At 44.3% G+C, this 14,573-nt stretch overlaps 2 protein-coding genes across 2 annotated transcripts in view; one reads left to right on the top strand and one right to left on the bottom strand.

Annotated features, from left to right (window-relative positions):
- Positions 1-7,445, bottom strand: part of LOC139383827 (MNAT1 component of CDK activating kinase) — a 61,552-nt gene extending 54,107 nt beyond the window's left edge. The window contains exons 1-5 of the mRNA XM_071128403.1: positions 6,083-7,445; positions 5,594-5,684; positions 965-1,117; positions 606-679; positions 37-140 (exon numbers count right to left, since the gene is read on the bottom strand). Coding sequence (XP_070984504.1) covers positions 37-140; positions 606-679; positions 965-1,117; positions 5,594-5,682 — 420 coding nt within the window. The 5' untranslated portion in view covers positions 5,683-5,684; positions 6,083-7,445. The remainder of the gene's footprint in view (positions 1-36; positions 141-605; positions 680-964; positions 1,118-5,593; positions 5,685-6,082) is intronic.
- Positions 6,351-13,462, top strand: LOC139383826 (homeobox protein SIX4-like). Its single transcript, XM_071128402.1, has 3 exons — positions 6,351-7,266; positions 9,083-9,762; positions 10,806-13,462. Exons 1-3 carry the CDS (start codon positions 6,539-6,541, stop codon positions 11,432-11,434), a joined length of 2,037 nt encoding a protein of 678 aa, XP_070984503.1. The 5' UTR covers positions 6,351-6,538; the 3' UTR covers positions 11,435-13,462.
- The last annotated feature ends 1,111 nt before the right edge of the window (positions 13,463-14,573 follow it).

Raw genomic sequence — 14,573 nt, 5'->3', positions numbered from 1 at the left:
AGCAGAGTGAGTCAGTGTGGGGTTACAGGTACCCACCAGCTTGGCCTTGTTCTTCTGAATGATGTCTCTATTCTCTCTCTGGTAAGCCTCCATGATCTGTTTGGTCCCCTCCACCTCTAGGTTGTTGGTCAGGTTATAGACTGGAGAGAAGGGAGCAGGGCAGCCCTCTATCAACATACTAGCATGGACTTCACTTCAAATGATTTAGGACTGATACTGGAAATCGGATTTGGCACAAGCTGAATTATGATGTTGCAAAGCATCTGACTAGATACTTATTTAATCAAAACACATTGAATTAAGGTTTAATGTTGAAATTGTATATATCCCTATTTAAAATAAACAATAGAAACATAGGGTTTGCCAGTGCATTTCTCTAAAAGTAATTAGCCATGTTTCTGACGATGTAAGCATAGGGGACAGTAGGAGAGGTCCAACACATTGTCACAGTGCAAACACCATCTGACAGAAATCTCTGACAATTGGCACAGAGAGACTGGTGTGTCTCTGACCCTGGCACTGAAGCCTGTAAAACATCAACATCCAGAGGCAAGGCCAGATCAATCAGGCTGCATCCTTCCCTCTCTCCCCCCGCCTCCTCTCACCGATCTCCTCCACTCGCTCCAAGTAGTCATTGTATTCTCTCAAGTTGGAGAAGTCAAAGTCTCTCTTGTTGTAACTGTGAGGGAGAAAGCGAAGAGTTATTATATGCATTAGGCTTAATGCTTGTTTACAGACATTGCATTGAAACAGCAGAGCTAAAGAAATAAAGATGAGGGATGGATGGAATAGGAGGGGCTGAGAGGAAAAAGTATGGCAGAGGTTTCCTATTCGAGCAAACCCTGGGGGGCCCATTGTCTACAAAACAAACAGCATAATGACAATGACAAAGGCAGCTTAGGGAGAGGGAGGAGTGGGCTGAACACACAGAGACACACCCTTCTCCCCCGTGCCCCTCACTCACATCTTGAGCACCTTCTTACGGATCTCCACCTCCTTGTCGACGGCAGGGTCTTCAAAGAGCTGCACACGGAAGTTACTCTTCCTCAGGGGCGTGTCGCACTGCACACAGTTCCCCGAGCCGCGCACAAACAGCATGTCCACACAGCTCTCACATCTGAGAGGAGACAGAGACACAGACATAGTAAACCAGCCTTTCCCCATACTTGGTCCTCGATTACGCAGCTGATTCAAATTATCAAAGCTTAATGATGAATTGATTATTTGAATAGCTTGTGTAGTGCTAGGGCAAAAAAACAAACGTGCACCCCTTGGAGTCCCAAGTTTGGGAAACCCTGTGGCAAACACACACAGCTGTAGAGGAAACTATATTATATGGAGCATGCATGTCAACTACTGCCTACTGTATGTGCATGTCTAATGCACTTTTCCTTAGCAAAGGCCTGGTGGTATATTTAAATTGTATATTTTGTCTGTCTGAGTTATCAGCCTCACAGCACATGATAATGGCCATCTTGTATTTTTACAGTAGGAATCATGAATGGAATGTTGATTTACCCCCCCCCACACACACACACACACACACACACACACACACACACACACAAACACGGAAATTAATCTGACACCCCTGCCATTGACTGTGTCTGCACTGGAAAAACAGTTGTTGTTTTTTTCATTTCAAAGGAACTCATAGTCAGCATGCCACGTTGCATAGAATATAGAATCTAGTTCAGCAATGTACCCACAGCTCCTCTCATCACTAAACCATTTCAAATTCCACTGATCCTGAAGTTCCCTGAAAGGCTCTGGGTTCTTTCAACATTGTCAGGATTATAATCATTTTTAAAATGACCTTGAAAGTGCTCTAGCAATTGACCTAATATGAATTAAATCAAAACAATTGCAAAACAGTTATAGTAGATTTAGGCTAAATTACATTAGGCTACATATTCTTTATTCCCTTACACTTGTGTGTATAAGACAGTAGTTTTGGAATTGTTAGATTACTTGTTGGTTATTACTGCATTGTCGGAACTAGAAGCACAAGCATTTCGCTACACTCGCATTAACATCTGCTAACCATGTGTATGTGACAAATAAATAAAATTTGATTTGATTTGAATACATCATAAGGCATTATGAACTGCATCGATAAAGAAAGTCTAACCACTTGACTACTATTGTTGCATGATACACAAATCCCATCTCATCATTAAGTCAATTTCGACCAAAAGGAAAGCATTCGAATGCAGCAGGTTCGATCCTCCACAAACCATCAGGACAACACAGCCTTGGCAACGACCACAGCCAACTTTGGACCGAGCAACATTTACTAATCAATCACACCTTTGAGCAGGTAGGCGTTTATCCATGAAGACAATGGAAAAGGCCCTAATTCTTCCCTAAGTAGGCGGCAGGAGAGGCGAGCAGGGGGGCTGAATAAACATTTGCACAGTCCACTCTTAATTAAGTCTCTGAGAAGCTTTATTCTACTGGAATTCACCTTCTGTAGGCTTCCTGCTCCTAGTTGCCCACCTTCAAAAGCAAGCCCCAACATCTGGTTTCCAAATGGCCACATCTAGGGTTACTACTGCCGTTTTCACCCCAAAATGTTGTTGCTTATTCAATGTGATGAAATTCTGGAGGGAATCTTGTGTCTCCATGTTTTTTTATTTGTTTCCAAAGTCACATTGCTTTCAAAACTTCTTTAGAACGCAAGTCCTTCAGGCCAAGTTGCAGTAAACCCTTGTCACCTCATCAGCAAGATTCTCAATTAAAAAGCAGTTATGGGAGAAACTGCAGAAACTACAGGGCTTTGCCTGTTTACATATCAGATATGGATCAATCAAAGCAAACCTGCCAAAAGATAATTAACACCAAAACACCCTCTAGTATAGAACAGAGCTCACAAAACATTCACAAACAGGCCTAGTGTTCAACAACCACTGGATTTAGCACAAAAACATAGATGAAACAAAAGTTATCCTATACGTGGTTGGTCCCCGGGACCATGAGAGAGCCTTCTGATCAAGTGCAGCCCAGTGGGGGCAGATGTTCACTGTGGCCCCAGGCTACAGGAGATGTATAGGCCTGGCCATATGGAGGTAGAAGGGGGGGGGGGGGTGCTGCTTGTTTCCACAGGCCCACAAAGAGCCCATTCATCAGGCAGGGCCAGGAGTGGGGCATAGCTTGCCCCCTGCCCCATAAATGGACCACACAACAGACCCTCCACAGGGGAAATCCTGTGTAATTCTAGAGCGAAGAGGTGAAGCTATGAGAAGATTGAAGGGAGGAGACTTTCAAAGTGAACTTGCCATCTTTAGGCTAGCCATCTGTATAGGACCCTCTTTCTGATTGTGCCTTTCTCCTGCTTCTGGGCATAAGGGCAAGGGAGAGACCATATGTCTAGCATCATACACAGTTTCTCTGGCATATGCTCTCTCTCCTTCTCTCCCAAGGCTATTCTCACTGCAGCAAAGTGGTGAGTGAGCCCTGCACCCCCAGCCCTCACCTGTCCTGTTCAGAGCTCCTGGCTCATATCTCTCCCATCTGCAGCTGTCAGCAGGTCAGGGGGAGGTAAACAGGGGCCTGGCAGGGCAAAAACAACCCCCCCCCCCCCCCCCCCCCCACCACCACCACCACCACAACCCAAGGGCCAGTGACATTGCCTGCCTCCCTCCTCCTCTACAGTAGAGAAGGTAAGTACAACACAGCCACATAGGGGCTGGTTCACCCGCTTCTCCCATGAAGCCCTCTCCATGCTCTGGACTGGGCCTAGGCCCAGACAGGAGATCCCTTTGTGTAGTAATCACCTGTAGTAATCATCAAATACTGCTAACCTGCTGTGACGCCCCTTTCCTGCCTGTGACACCCACCACCTGCAGAGCCACAGCCAGAAAACACTGGGACACTTGATTGGCTCTTAAAACTAAATGGGAAGAGGAATTTCATAAATTACAATGTACATTATCAAGCATGGGAAAGAGTAAAACTTCCTAAATTAGTTTTCAAATAAACTACACCGATCTGCCCTCTAATGGGTAGGTGACTGACAGACACACAAGAACCTAGCCTCCACCTGCAGAAGTGTCCCTATCACTCCTTCCTCAATCTCTACATACCCACCCTAATGTACCTGGCCCACCGTCATCTGTGCTGTGCCCAGTCCCTGCTTCCAAATGCCAAAGGACATAGGCCCTGCATCATGGTGTGTAGGTAATAAATAACATAAGGCCAGTGTTACTGGCGACGGGGACACTAAATGTGCTGCTGTGGGATTTAAATTTAGACACAGGGTGGAGCGGTTACATATAGCGTGTGGGACGGCCTACACCGGAATGGCTTCATAGCGTTGTCAGCAAGACTCTCTCCCCAGTGCAGATAAGACCTTGCCACAGTTTGACAAACCATCAGTCAGACCAACGGACAGACAGGAAGATAAACTGGTCGGCACAGGATATTTTTGTTTCTTCAATTTCATTCAAACATAGTGAATCATAATCAACACATTGTCTATTAAACTTTTGTCAAGTTTAGGCTCTTTTGTGACAGATCAAATTTGGTTCTGGGTTCCAAGATAGCGTAAATATTGTGCATCAACAATAGCACACCAAACCTTGAAATCATGAGTTATCAAATGACCAGTAGTCAGGACAGTCAAAAACAATTACCAATGTGTGTGGTTGCAGTTTCCTAGCAGCACCCAAATAATCTGGTAAACAGTTCTTAAGATCAAGGTGAACAGAGCTAGGGAAGGGTGATCCTCTAAATTGCTTTATTGCAAAGTTATTTAAATTTTCTCCCAGTGTGAATCTGCATCCAGATAAAACAGAAGCCCTGAGTTATGAGTGTGCTGACTTGATGACGAAGCACAGCCACTTCCTGATGGTACGGATAATAAACAAACAGGGTCAAGCATATGCGCCAACAGACACCAGCATTTTCCTCACCCACTGTCACTGCATAACAACACCCATAAAAATCAACCCGTCTCCTCTCCTTCATCAGGGAGACTGGGAGGATGTCTGGGCTTACAAACAGAGGATTGAGGACAGCTTTCTTGCTATCTTTTTATTTTACTTCCATAGAGACTGAGGCAGTACATCAACCTGAGTTGATAGCTATATGGTTACGTTTCAGTATCACATGTTCTTGCAATAAAACAACAAGCCAGCGTTGTCTATTTAAGTGATTAATGCCCGAGAAGACGGTTTTTTGAGGATATATTGGCACGGGTGTTAAGCCAGAGACGAAAACATTTACTTGTGCATTCTGTACAACTTGTAATCAAGCGCTGAGACAAGGGGAAGTGTTTATGTTGCAGATAGAAAGGGATGAAAAACAACAAACATCGTGCACCTAAAAGGTCATAGTTCTTCACTTTCAGCTTTGCTAGCTACATAGTAACGCCAACAGATTAAACTCCACGAGTTGAGTTTAGTCGACTAGCTAACGTCACATAGCAGAAGTACTACTAGCTAACATTACATTTTATATTCCTTGTTGTAGTGGTCTGGCTAAATAACATATTTAACGGGTTGAAAACCTGCAGCTATATCTGTGAAGCTAGCTCGCTCAGGACACTGCTGGGCTTGCTAGCTAGTTAGCATGAATGGATAACGTTACTCACAGCGTGTGGCCACAAACATTCACCATCAGTTTCAGGGAAGGATTCCTGTATTTCGTTGTCTTGCATCTCGGACACCCTTGATCGTCCATCTCTACAAAGCACAGAAATTAGAGAAAACAGAACTAAAATGAACTAGCCAGCTAGCTAATAAGTTAGCAATCTTTCCTGACAGTTCACTCAAGCGGTCAAATGTGTCACCTTCAAATAGTCCCGATAAGAACGTCGCTGGTAAGAACGCTTCCTAGTTAATGGTTCCTCAAAAGTGCATCGCACAAAGTGGACAAATGCAACATAGTGATAAATATTGTTATTGTCCAATGATTACAAGAAAAAACTCACACACACGAACATTTTAGAATTCCACAATGTTTAGGCCTACCGGTATTTAAAAAATGTAACTCATTAGCCTAACTTTCATCAGTTCACTTTTTTTACATTAATCGAAGGTGGAATTGAAGGCAAAATGGCAAGGGTAGGCTTTCATCTCACCGAAAATGTCTTTCTTTCTCTAAAAGGGGCAGTCCATTGTCACATAGCTCAGTTGGTGCAATCAAAAAATAATATGCCATAATGCAGGCAAGATGGATAGTCTTTTCCGCTCCCATAACAAAATCCCAAACACCTTCACCTTGTACAGGTAAGCCTCTGAAATACTGTACGTCATCTCTGAGTGACAGATGCAAACCAAACACTCGTCTCTGGATCGTGGTTGCTCCTCCCTGGTATAGCCCGTCGTAGCCAATTGGGTGACTCTCAGACAGACCCCAATGCCCCTTCTTGCTACAGTTCCCGCAGAGTAAAAAACACATTGGAACTAAAGGGGAGAGCTATCCATTTACAGCTGCTGCCAGACATTCGATCGTGTTCGCATGGCGAGGGGGTAACCTGATCGGCTGAAGGCTTGCCGAAACCAGGGAGGAGTGACTTACAAGGAAGGCTTGAAAAATGTCTTCTTCTTCAGGAGAAGTCACAATTTCAAATAACATAAAGAAGGAAAATGTGAAGACGGACAAGCGAGATTGCATCAAGCTTCTAGCGCTGGAAACCGCGGAGTTGTCTATGGAGCGCGCAACTTCGAACACTGATGCAGTCCACAGTGAACTTCTGGTGAGCGCGGCTTCCTCGCTGGCATTCTCCCCGGAGCAAGTGGCGTGTGTCTGCGAGGCTTTGCAGCAGGGAGGCAATGTGGACCGGCTGGCCAGGTTTTTATGGTCCTTACCACAGAGTGACCTGCTACGTGGCAACGAAAGCATCCTGAAAGCCCAAGCTCTTGTCGCTTTTCATCAAGCTCGGTACCAGGAGCTCTACAGTGTTTTGGAGAACCACAACTTCAGTCCATTCAATCACTCCTCGCTGCAAGACCTCTGGTATAAGGCACGGTACACCGAGGCAGAGAAAGCGCGGGGGAGACCCCTGGGCGCCGTGGATAAATATCGCCTGCGGAGAAAGTACCCACTACCCCGGACTATCTGGGACGGGGAAGAGACAGTATACTGCTTCAAAGAGAGGTCCCGCAACGCGCTGAAGGATCTATACAAGCAGAATAGATATCCCTCTCCAGCCGAGAAAAGAAACCTCGCTAAAATCACGGGACTCTCCTTGACGCAGGTCAGCAACTGGTTCAAAAACAGGAGACAGAGGGACAGAAACCCGTCCGAAGCACAATCAAAAAGGTGAGACAATAATCCGTTGATTGCTTGATTTTACGCAAATGGCACAGTGTGCATAATAGTTTAAGAAATTAAACTCAGAAATTCATTACCAGGAGTCATTTTGAGAGATTATTGCTGGCAAGGTCGAGCAGGCTTGCCTTGTATGGTACATGCACACCTGACTGAAGCCTCTGACGATTGCATGGTAGTCGCTCATGGAGCTTGGTGTGCGAGTTGACAGCGTAAATCATTAACATTATAATATAGGCACAAAAAAAATTGTGCAGGGTAGCTTACACGCCGCTAATGTTTTGAAATATGAGGCTGTTGCCATCCAGATCAGGTTTCATTTGCGTGTTAGGGCACTAAGAGCATGGACCCCAGTCCAACATAAGCCTACTCTATTCCAAATTTAACTTTTATACTCTAGATTGTGTTATAAATAAGTTGCTTTTATAGATGTAGCCTATACATATGAATAGTCTCCGTTCATATGTTAGGGTTCACAATTAACTGAATCCAATTCTCACCACATAAATCACTTTGGCAAGTTTCTTTCCCTCTTATCAAACCAGGGGAATTAGAACACCTCCCCTTCATTAGAAAATCCCCCAGACAGACAGATATTATTCCCTTCTTTTTATGTTTTCTTCTCGCGCGCACCTGGTGAAGGTGACCTCTTACCCACCCTGCAGACATTGGTTGAATCAACGTTGTTTTCACGTAATTTCAACGGAATTACATTGAACCAGCGTGGAATAGACTTTGAATTGAGGTCTGTGCCCAGTGGGTACTCTCTCTCTCACCACAAACTTCCCCAAAATAATGCTATAAATTGATCAAAGGCATTTGTTTTTTGCAATCCACTTCATTCCAGTTTGTGGGGGCCAATAATTATATTGCCACTGACTAAACATTATTGTGCTTTGAGTGACAAAATAAGTGATTATAAGCCTGAGCTAATTTATGGAGAAGATGAATAGGATTTATGCTTCTTCAATAATTGGCATGCAGGCCTCAGGACGATGAAGAATACGTTTCTCTTTAGTTCAGAGAGCACGTCTTTTTTGTAGCAAGTGAAATGCAGCTTTTTCAGTCACTCGCTCATGATGAAAAATACGATTCAGATGGCATTGTTCGATTTCCTAATATTTGACTAACATTATTAATTTAAAAAGTGAAGCTATGCAAACATAAAATAAAAAGACGTTATATGCCAATGATCACATAAGAAAATACAAATAAAGGTATTTGACCATGTGTTGTCACGCTGCGACCGCTTGCATTTGTCACCCCGGAATTTATTACGCCAAATGGTAGACCTGAATGAGTATAACTAAAGGAGGGCTATAATCCAATTTACTCTCCATGGGGTAAAACGTTTGGTAGTCGACTTTCCTCATTAAAGCCATGTTTGAGAGATCTCCATTGATCACCACTGCCCACAAATATTGTGTGCCAATAAAATGATATAGCCTGTGTAATGTGGTTGTATCATTGTTTTCATAGGCTAAGAGAGTTGAGGTATGGACAAAGTTGCTTTGACATATCAGCCATATTTCTTTGTATGCAAATAATGTCTTTCTATGGTTATTTCGGTTTCAAAATCTGTCTCTCACTCACTCTGTCAGTAGTAAGACTCAACCTGTGCACTCACCAATGACAACAACATAAGTCAAACCAGTAGGACAACTTACTTCGCTGAGCTCAATTCTTCCTCACGCAATTCCATCATTAAAGTCTACCAAGAGTTAAGAAGAGGACATATTTTCTTCAGACAGTCCCTGAGCTGCTTTCAATGTCTCACTCTCTTCTCCCCCCTGCATTTTTTCCACAGTGAATCTGATGGCAACCACAGCACAGAGGATGAGTCTAGTAAAGGGCAGGGGGAGCTCTCTCCACGCCCCCTCTCCAATTCATCTGAAGGGACGATGACCCATGGGGTCCTCCCCCTGCAGACAGGGTCTCTGGACAGTGGTGTAATCATCCAACAGATTGGAGACATCAAGATACCCCCTGGATCCAGCAGTGAGGTGCTCTTCAACGGAAACCTAGTGACAAGTAACCCCTCCACTGTCTTCCATAACGGTGGCTCGTCTTACCTCCAGGCCCCCAGCAACATCCTGTTCAATGGGCTCAACCTGGGCATCCAGCCCTTGGCCTTCAACTCCCTGCGGCCCTCTGGGGGGGTCTTGATGGGGGGCTCTGGTGTGGACATGCAGATGCAGGCAGGCCAGGAGAAGGGGCTGGCAGGCTCCAGTGTGGACTACACCTCCTATTCTGGCTGTGTAAATGGAGCAGAGGTGAAGCTGGAGGGGGTTTACAGCATGGCAGCTCAAAACGGCGGCTCGTCTGTCCTCACGTTCAGCTCGTCTTCAGGGGCGCTCCAGCTGGGCGGTTACAGTCTGGTCCACGTGCCTAGCGGCGTATCCAACGGCGAAGGGACGTCACTGCTCAACAGCAACTTGGGTCTTCCTCCTCTGCAGCTCCCCTCTGACTCCTCATCACTCTCACAAGGTGGGTTGACTTTACCTCATATCTGTCTATGTGGTGGTGTGTGTGTATCAGGGGGTGTTGGGAAAGGCAGAAGACACATTTCCCTTCTAACCAATGGACAACAATGTTGTATTTTATTCTATTCTACATTTAAAACAAAAAATCCACATTGAAGTTTTGCTGGTAGCAGTTTCCGAGGTATTGGTGACAACTAATGACTGTTCTATATATAGTATTATAGCATTTTAGGTGCTCTTCCAACTGCTAATAGAGAAAGAGAGAGTGCATTACAGTAAAATGGTGGTTGACCCTAACCTTTCAAACATCTAAAATATTAGAGCAACTTAACCCTGCTCCCCTTAAAAAAAAAATTGAGTCCTGGGTTGAAATGGAAATGGGTGTAGTCACCAGCTTTGTTATGCATTCAATATGTCTGAGCTGTCTTAGCAGATGCTTTTTACTACACTGCAATGAGTTGGGGCTGGATGCAAAGGCCACACACAGACACACACACACACACATCCATATTTTCTTGTGTGGTGATATATGGTGGTCCTGGAAAATTATAGAGATGAATGGAACACAGGTTCTGAAGTCATCATCAGTCATCATCACTGCACCCTCCTGACCTCAGGGGGAGAGAGGAGGATAATCTGTTTAAGACAATCACAGGACTGAAAAAACGTACTAACGAGGAGAGAGTCATTACAGCACTTAATTTGACAAAAAGCAGAGAACTCATACCAGGACAACAGGAAAGTAAAATGGAAAGAAAAAAGCCTTCTTGTTGGCCCCTAGCAGGCTTTTACAGCAATACGACTCTCCTGGGTCTCACAGGGCCAGCTTCCAAAACCAGGAGTTGTGAGAGAGACACAGCAGAGATTTCAGATGGAATTATGTTGCAAGTTAGAGTAAGAGTGAGGGACAGTAAAAGTGAAGCCAAAGATTTACAGAACTATGTTATAGTCAAGGATGTTATAGTGGTTCAGAGATTAGAATATAAAGTACTGTTAGATGGAGGTATAAAATGTTTAGTCTAATAATCTGTCATTTGAATATCCCAGGTACAATCCAAATGAACAATGTAGCAGTCAGTTCTTCTAGTGAGGACTCCTACCACCACCAGCACCATCAGGACAAGCTGGCCATGGCCCCCATGCACCCCAGCACGGTGCTCTACAGCATGGGCAACGCTGGACAGACCTCCATCAAGAAGGAGCCCCTGGAGGGTTGTGGGGGTGGAGGGGTGTACTCCTACCACCATGGCCTTCACCTGGACCCCAGTGGGCAGCTCAGCTACTCCTCAGACCCACTAACCTCAGAGGAGGTCCCCTCCAGCCGGGGCTCCTCCTCTGACGTAACCACCGTCAGCTCCTCCAGTCCAGAGCCTGAGGTCTACACCAGCCTCACCGTCAGCACCCCTCTGATGGCCCAAACAGACCCTAACGGACACCAACTCCAGCCTGGGGAGTACCTCAGGGGCCACAACCCACAACATGTCCCCTCCTCACACCTTCTGGGCCCTGGCATGAACAACAACTACATGTCTGTGTCGGAGAGTAAGGTGGACGCTAGTGGCGGTGGGGTGAATGAGATGGTGCGGGTCATGTGTGGGGAAATGGAGCCGGGGGAGGAGAAGGAGCTGGCCAAATTACAGACAGTGCAGATGGACGAGGACATGGTTGACGTTTAACCTGTAACCTATGACCTTTCATAAGCACTCATATCTGCCCAAGCAGTGATGTGGTGAATCTTTTTACTCTTTTTTTTTTTACCATTCATTTCCTCTAACTGTTAAATTATTTGCTAATGTTGTGTTCATTTTACCTTACAATAAACTCTATTCAGATACAAACCCCTTGGATTGGCACCATGAAGTCATCCTAATTAAATATTTTAAAATCCCCCGATCTTTCCTCTATGCCTTGCAGAAAGGCATGACTAGCTGTTATTTTCGAAGTCCCTTGCATGCATTTGAACCACATTTTAAGTGTGCATTTTTTTAAAGACAACACCTGCTACTTCCTGTTGAGTGGACTTAATCTGCAGAACAGGTGTTGGAATGGCCCTGGTCATGTGACCAGGATGTTCCTCCAAACTAAGTGCATCATCTGGGTGAAACCAAAAAGGTAATTTAGTAGGGGCAGGGGTAGCGTCTCTGTGAAAAGGTTCATTAAAACCACTAACGCTGCACTGAAAACCACACATGAAACCACATACGAATAACAGGAAACCACTGTACACAGCAGTTGCGGATTTATGCAATTTAGTCCTTCAATAAGAAATTACTGTACATTTCTGCCTCGTAAAATGTCAGGCTTCAAATGGGTGGCAGGTAGCCTCAAGGTTAGAGCGTTGGGCAAATAACCAATCCGGTTCGAATCCTGGGGCTGACAATGTGAAAATTCTGTCTCTATGCCTTTGAGCAAGGCACTTAACCCCAGGGGCGCTGGACAATGGTGACCCTGGTCGTGACCCCACTCCCTGTGGGTGTCTCTGGGGAGTTGGGATATGCAAGAACCACATTTCCATTACACACATGTGTAACAGGACAAATATAAGACCCCCCCCCCCCCAATTATTATTATTCACTGACCTCTCCCAATTTGCACTATAGCATCAAAACATAAGATTGTAGCTTCAAAGAACATACTTTGTCCTCTGGGGGAAACATTAGCAAATCAATACTGTGACATTTGTTATAATGTGTAAAACATATTTCAAGCTTCATATATTTCAAGCTTCCACCATTATTGGAGACAGGGTGGGGGCCTAAAAGGGCTGTTACACAGTCCAGTCTGTGTCTAAATGAACATAGTAAAACCTCTATATGCTGTTTGGCAACAGTATGTCCCATCATTCATTTCTAAATGTCTCCTAAACTGTCTCTGTGAAAAAATACATCCAAAATATTTTTCTACAAAGTAAGACCGGCGTGCCTGTTCGTGTGTTTGTATGAGAAACTGGGAGGGGGGTATTGTGTTTGATGGAGGAGAACCACATGCAGTCTGATGTGTTTTATATGGAGAGGGATTTCTATTGTGTCCCTTTGCATGGCAAACTGAGTTAACAATATTAGAATGTCTTACTACTAGTGCCTTTTACTTTTAATTGTTATTTTTAAATACGATTGACTGTGGCTAACACGTTCTCTACACTTTATGATTGATGTGTAGGTGCAGAGTGTGACACATGCAATGCATTAATGGGTTTCTGATAAAGCTTAGCTATTCCACCTTGGGTAATTTCCTGGTTTTGTCAGATAGGGGCATAAGGAAGACATATCCTGTTATATTAATGTAGATAGTAAGTGGACATCATTAGTCAACAAATACATGTGGAGCACACAGACACACAACACAAAACCATTATATGTCATGACCAGCAGATGTCATTTACACATAACAGTAAGACAGTAAGACACAGATCCATACATAGAGTGGCCAGTACATTTTTCTTTGTCAGGTTCCATGACCTAAACCCCCATTCAGAGTAGTGCTATGAACAGACTGCAAACTGACATAAAGATGACATTACAGAACAACTTTGTCTACTTGCTCTGATGTCACATATGAAAAATGAGCCATAGGCACGTGGTAAAACAGATTGTTTTGTATTTGATCTTGAACTGTACATTTGTAATCTCAAATAATCTGGATGTATTTTTTTAAATCTACATACTTCATTAAAAGTTTATATTTATAAAAATATAAAACTGTTACACTTTTTTCAATTTTTTTCTCGATTCATTTTTGATTAAACGTGAGTTGGGTTCGTGTTTAATGTTATGTCTACAGTGGACCTAAATTCTCGAGACAGGAAGCATACATCTTCTATATATTTAAAAGACTTAAAAAGCCAAACTCTGTGAGGATAGGGGTATAACAGTTGTGCCCTAATCCAACAAGCCTACAACCTCGCTCTGCAAACCTGCAGTGATCATTTGCACATGCCTGGCAACCTGGAGTTCATTAGCCCTCCTTTTCTCATCTCAGCCCCCGTAATTCAAATAAACAGCAATGAGATTTCCAGAGGTACTGCTCTTAGGGGTGGGGGGTCTACAGCTCCAAAACACCCTGTCCCAGGGCCCTCTCCCTGGGCTAACCCAGAGCAAGCCCTGCCTGGCTCACTCAGCCAACCCACAAGTGGACGAATGAGTCTGAAGTGCTGTCACTCACAAGCACTGTGTGTCTGTACAGAGAAAGCCTGAACTGCTCACATGGCTTAGAGGAATTTTACATGATCTTCCACCCAATTCTGATTCACTCCATCGGATCCCAAGTAAGGCTAAGTAAGATGGGGGGGGGGGGGGTTGTGGATGGGTAGATGGGCAAATTATAGTGGTTTAGAGACCGAACTATTGGCCTTGTGCTCTTTGTGGATCCTTTTTATGGGTTCTATGCAGATGACCCAAATAAACAGAAGGTGTTTGTCTCTGCTCACTCAATGGTGATGAGGCCCGGACAGAGACGGGGGAGAGAGTGGGAGAAAAGGAGCTGGAGAGGCAGGTTGCTGGTGTATGGTTACCTGTGCACAGGTGACCTTGCCACAGGCATTGGATTAGCTGATTGTTAGGTATCAGGTAACACCTCCTGTAATATTGAAGAAGGCTTTGTTGAAGCCCTGAACAATGTCCCATTGGCAATGGGAGCCCATGTTCTGTTGGTCTCACGGGGTGGGGCCCCCAGAAAGCTCGAAATTGCACATTTTTATTGTGCCTGTAGAATAGGAAAAAAATGAACACCACACTCAGTCCATTTTATGGAAGACTAAACATTATTTTGAAGAACATGTCACATCTGTTTGTAATATTGCTATTTTATTTTAATTAC

This window comes from Oncorhynchus clarkii, chromosome 25, assembly GCF_045791955.1.
Source record: "Oncorhynchus clarkii lewisi isolate Uvic-CL-2024 chromosome 25, UVic_Ocla_1.0, whole genome shotgun sequence".
In the NCBI taxonomy this organism is placed as follows: domain Eukaryota; kingdom Metazoa; phylum Chordata; class Actinopteri; order Salmoniformes; family Salmonidae; genus Oncorhynchus; species Oncorhynchus clarkii.
The sequence above is the reverse complement of the archived record's forward strand: the minus strand, read 5'-3'. Positions and strand labels throughout refer to the sequence as shown.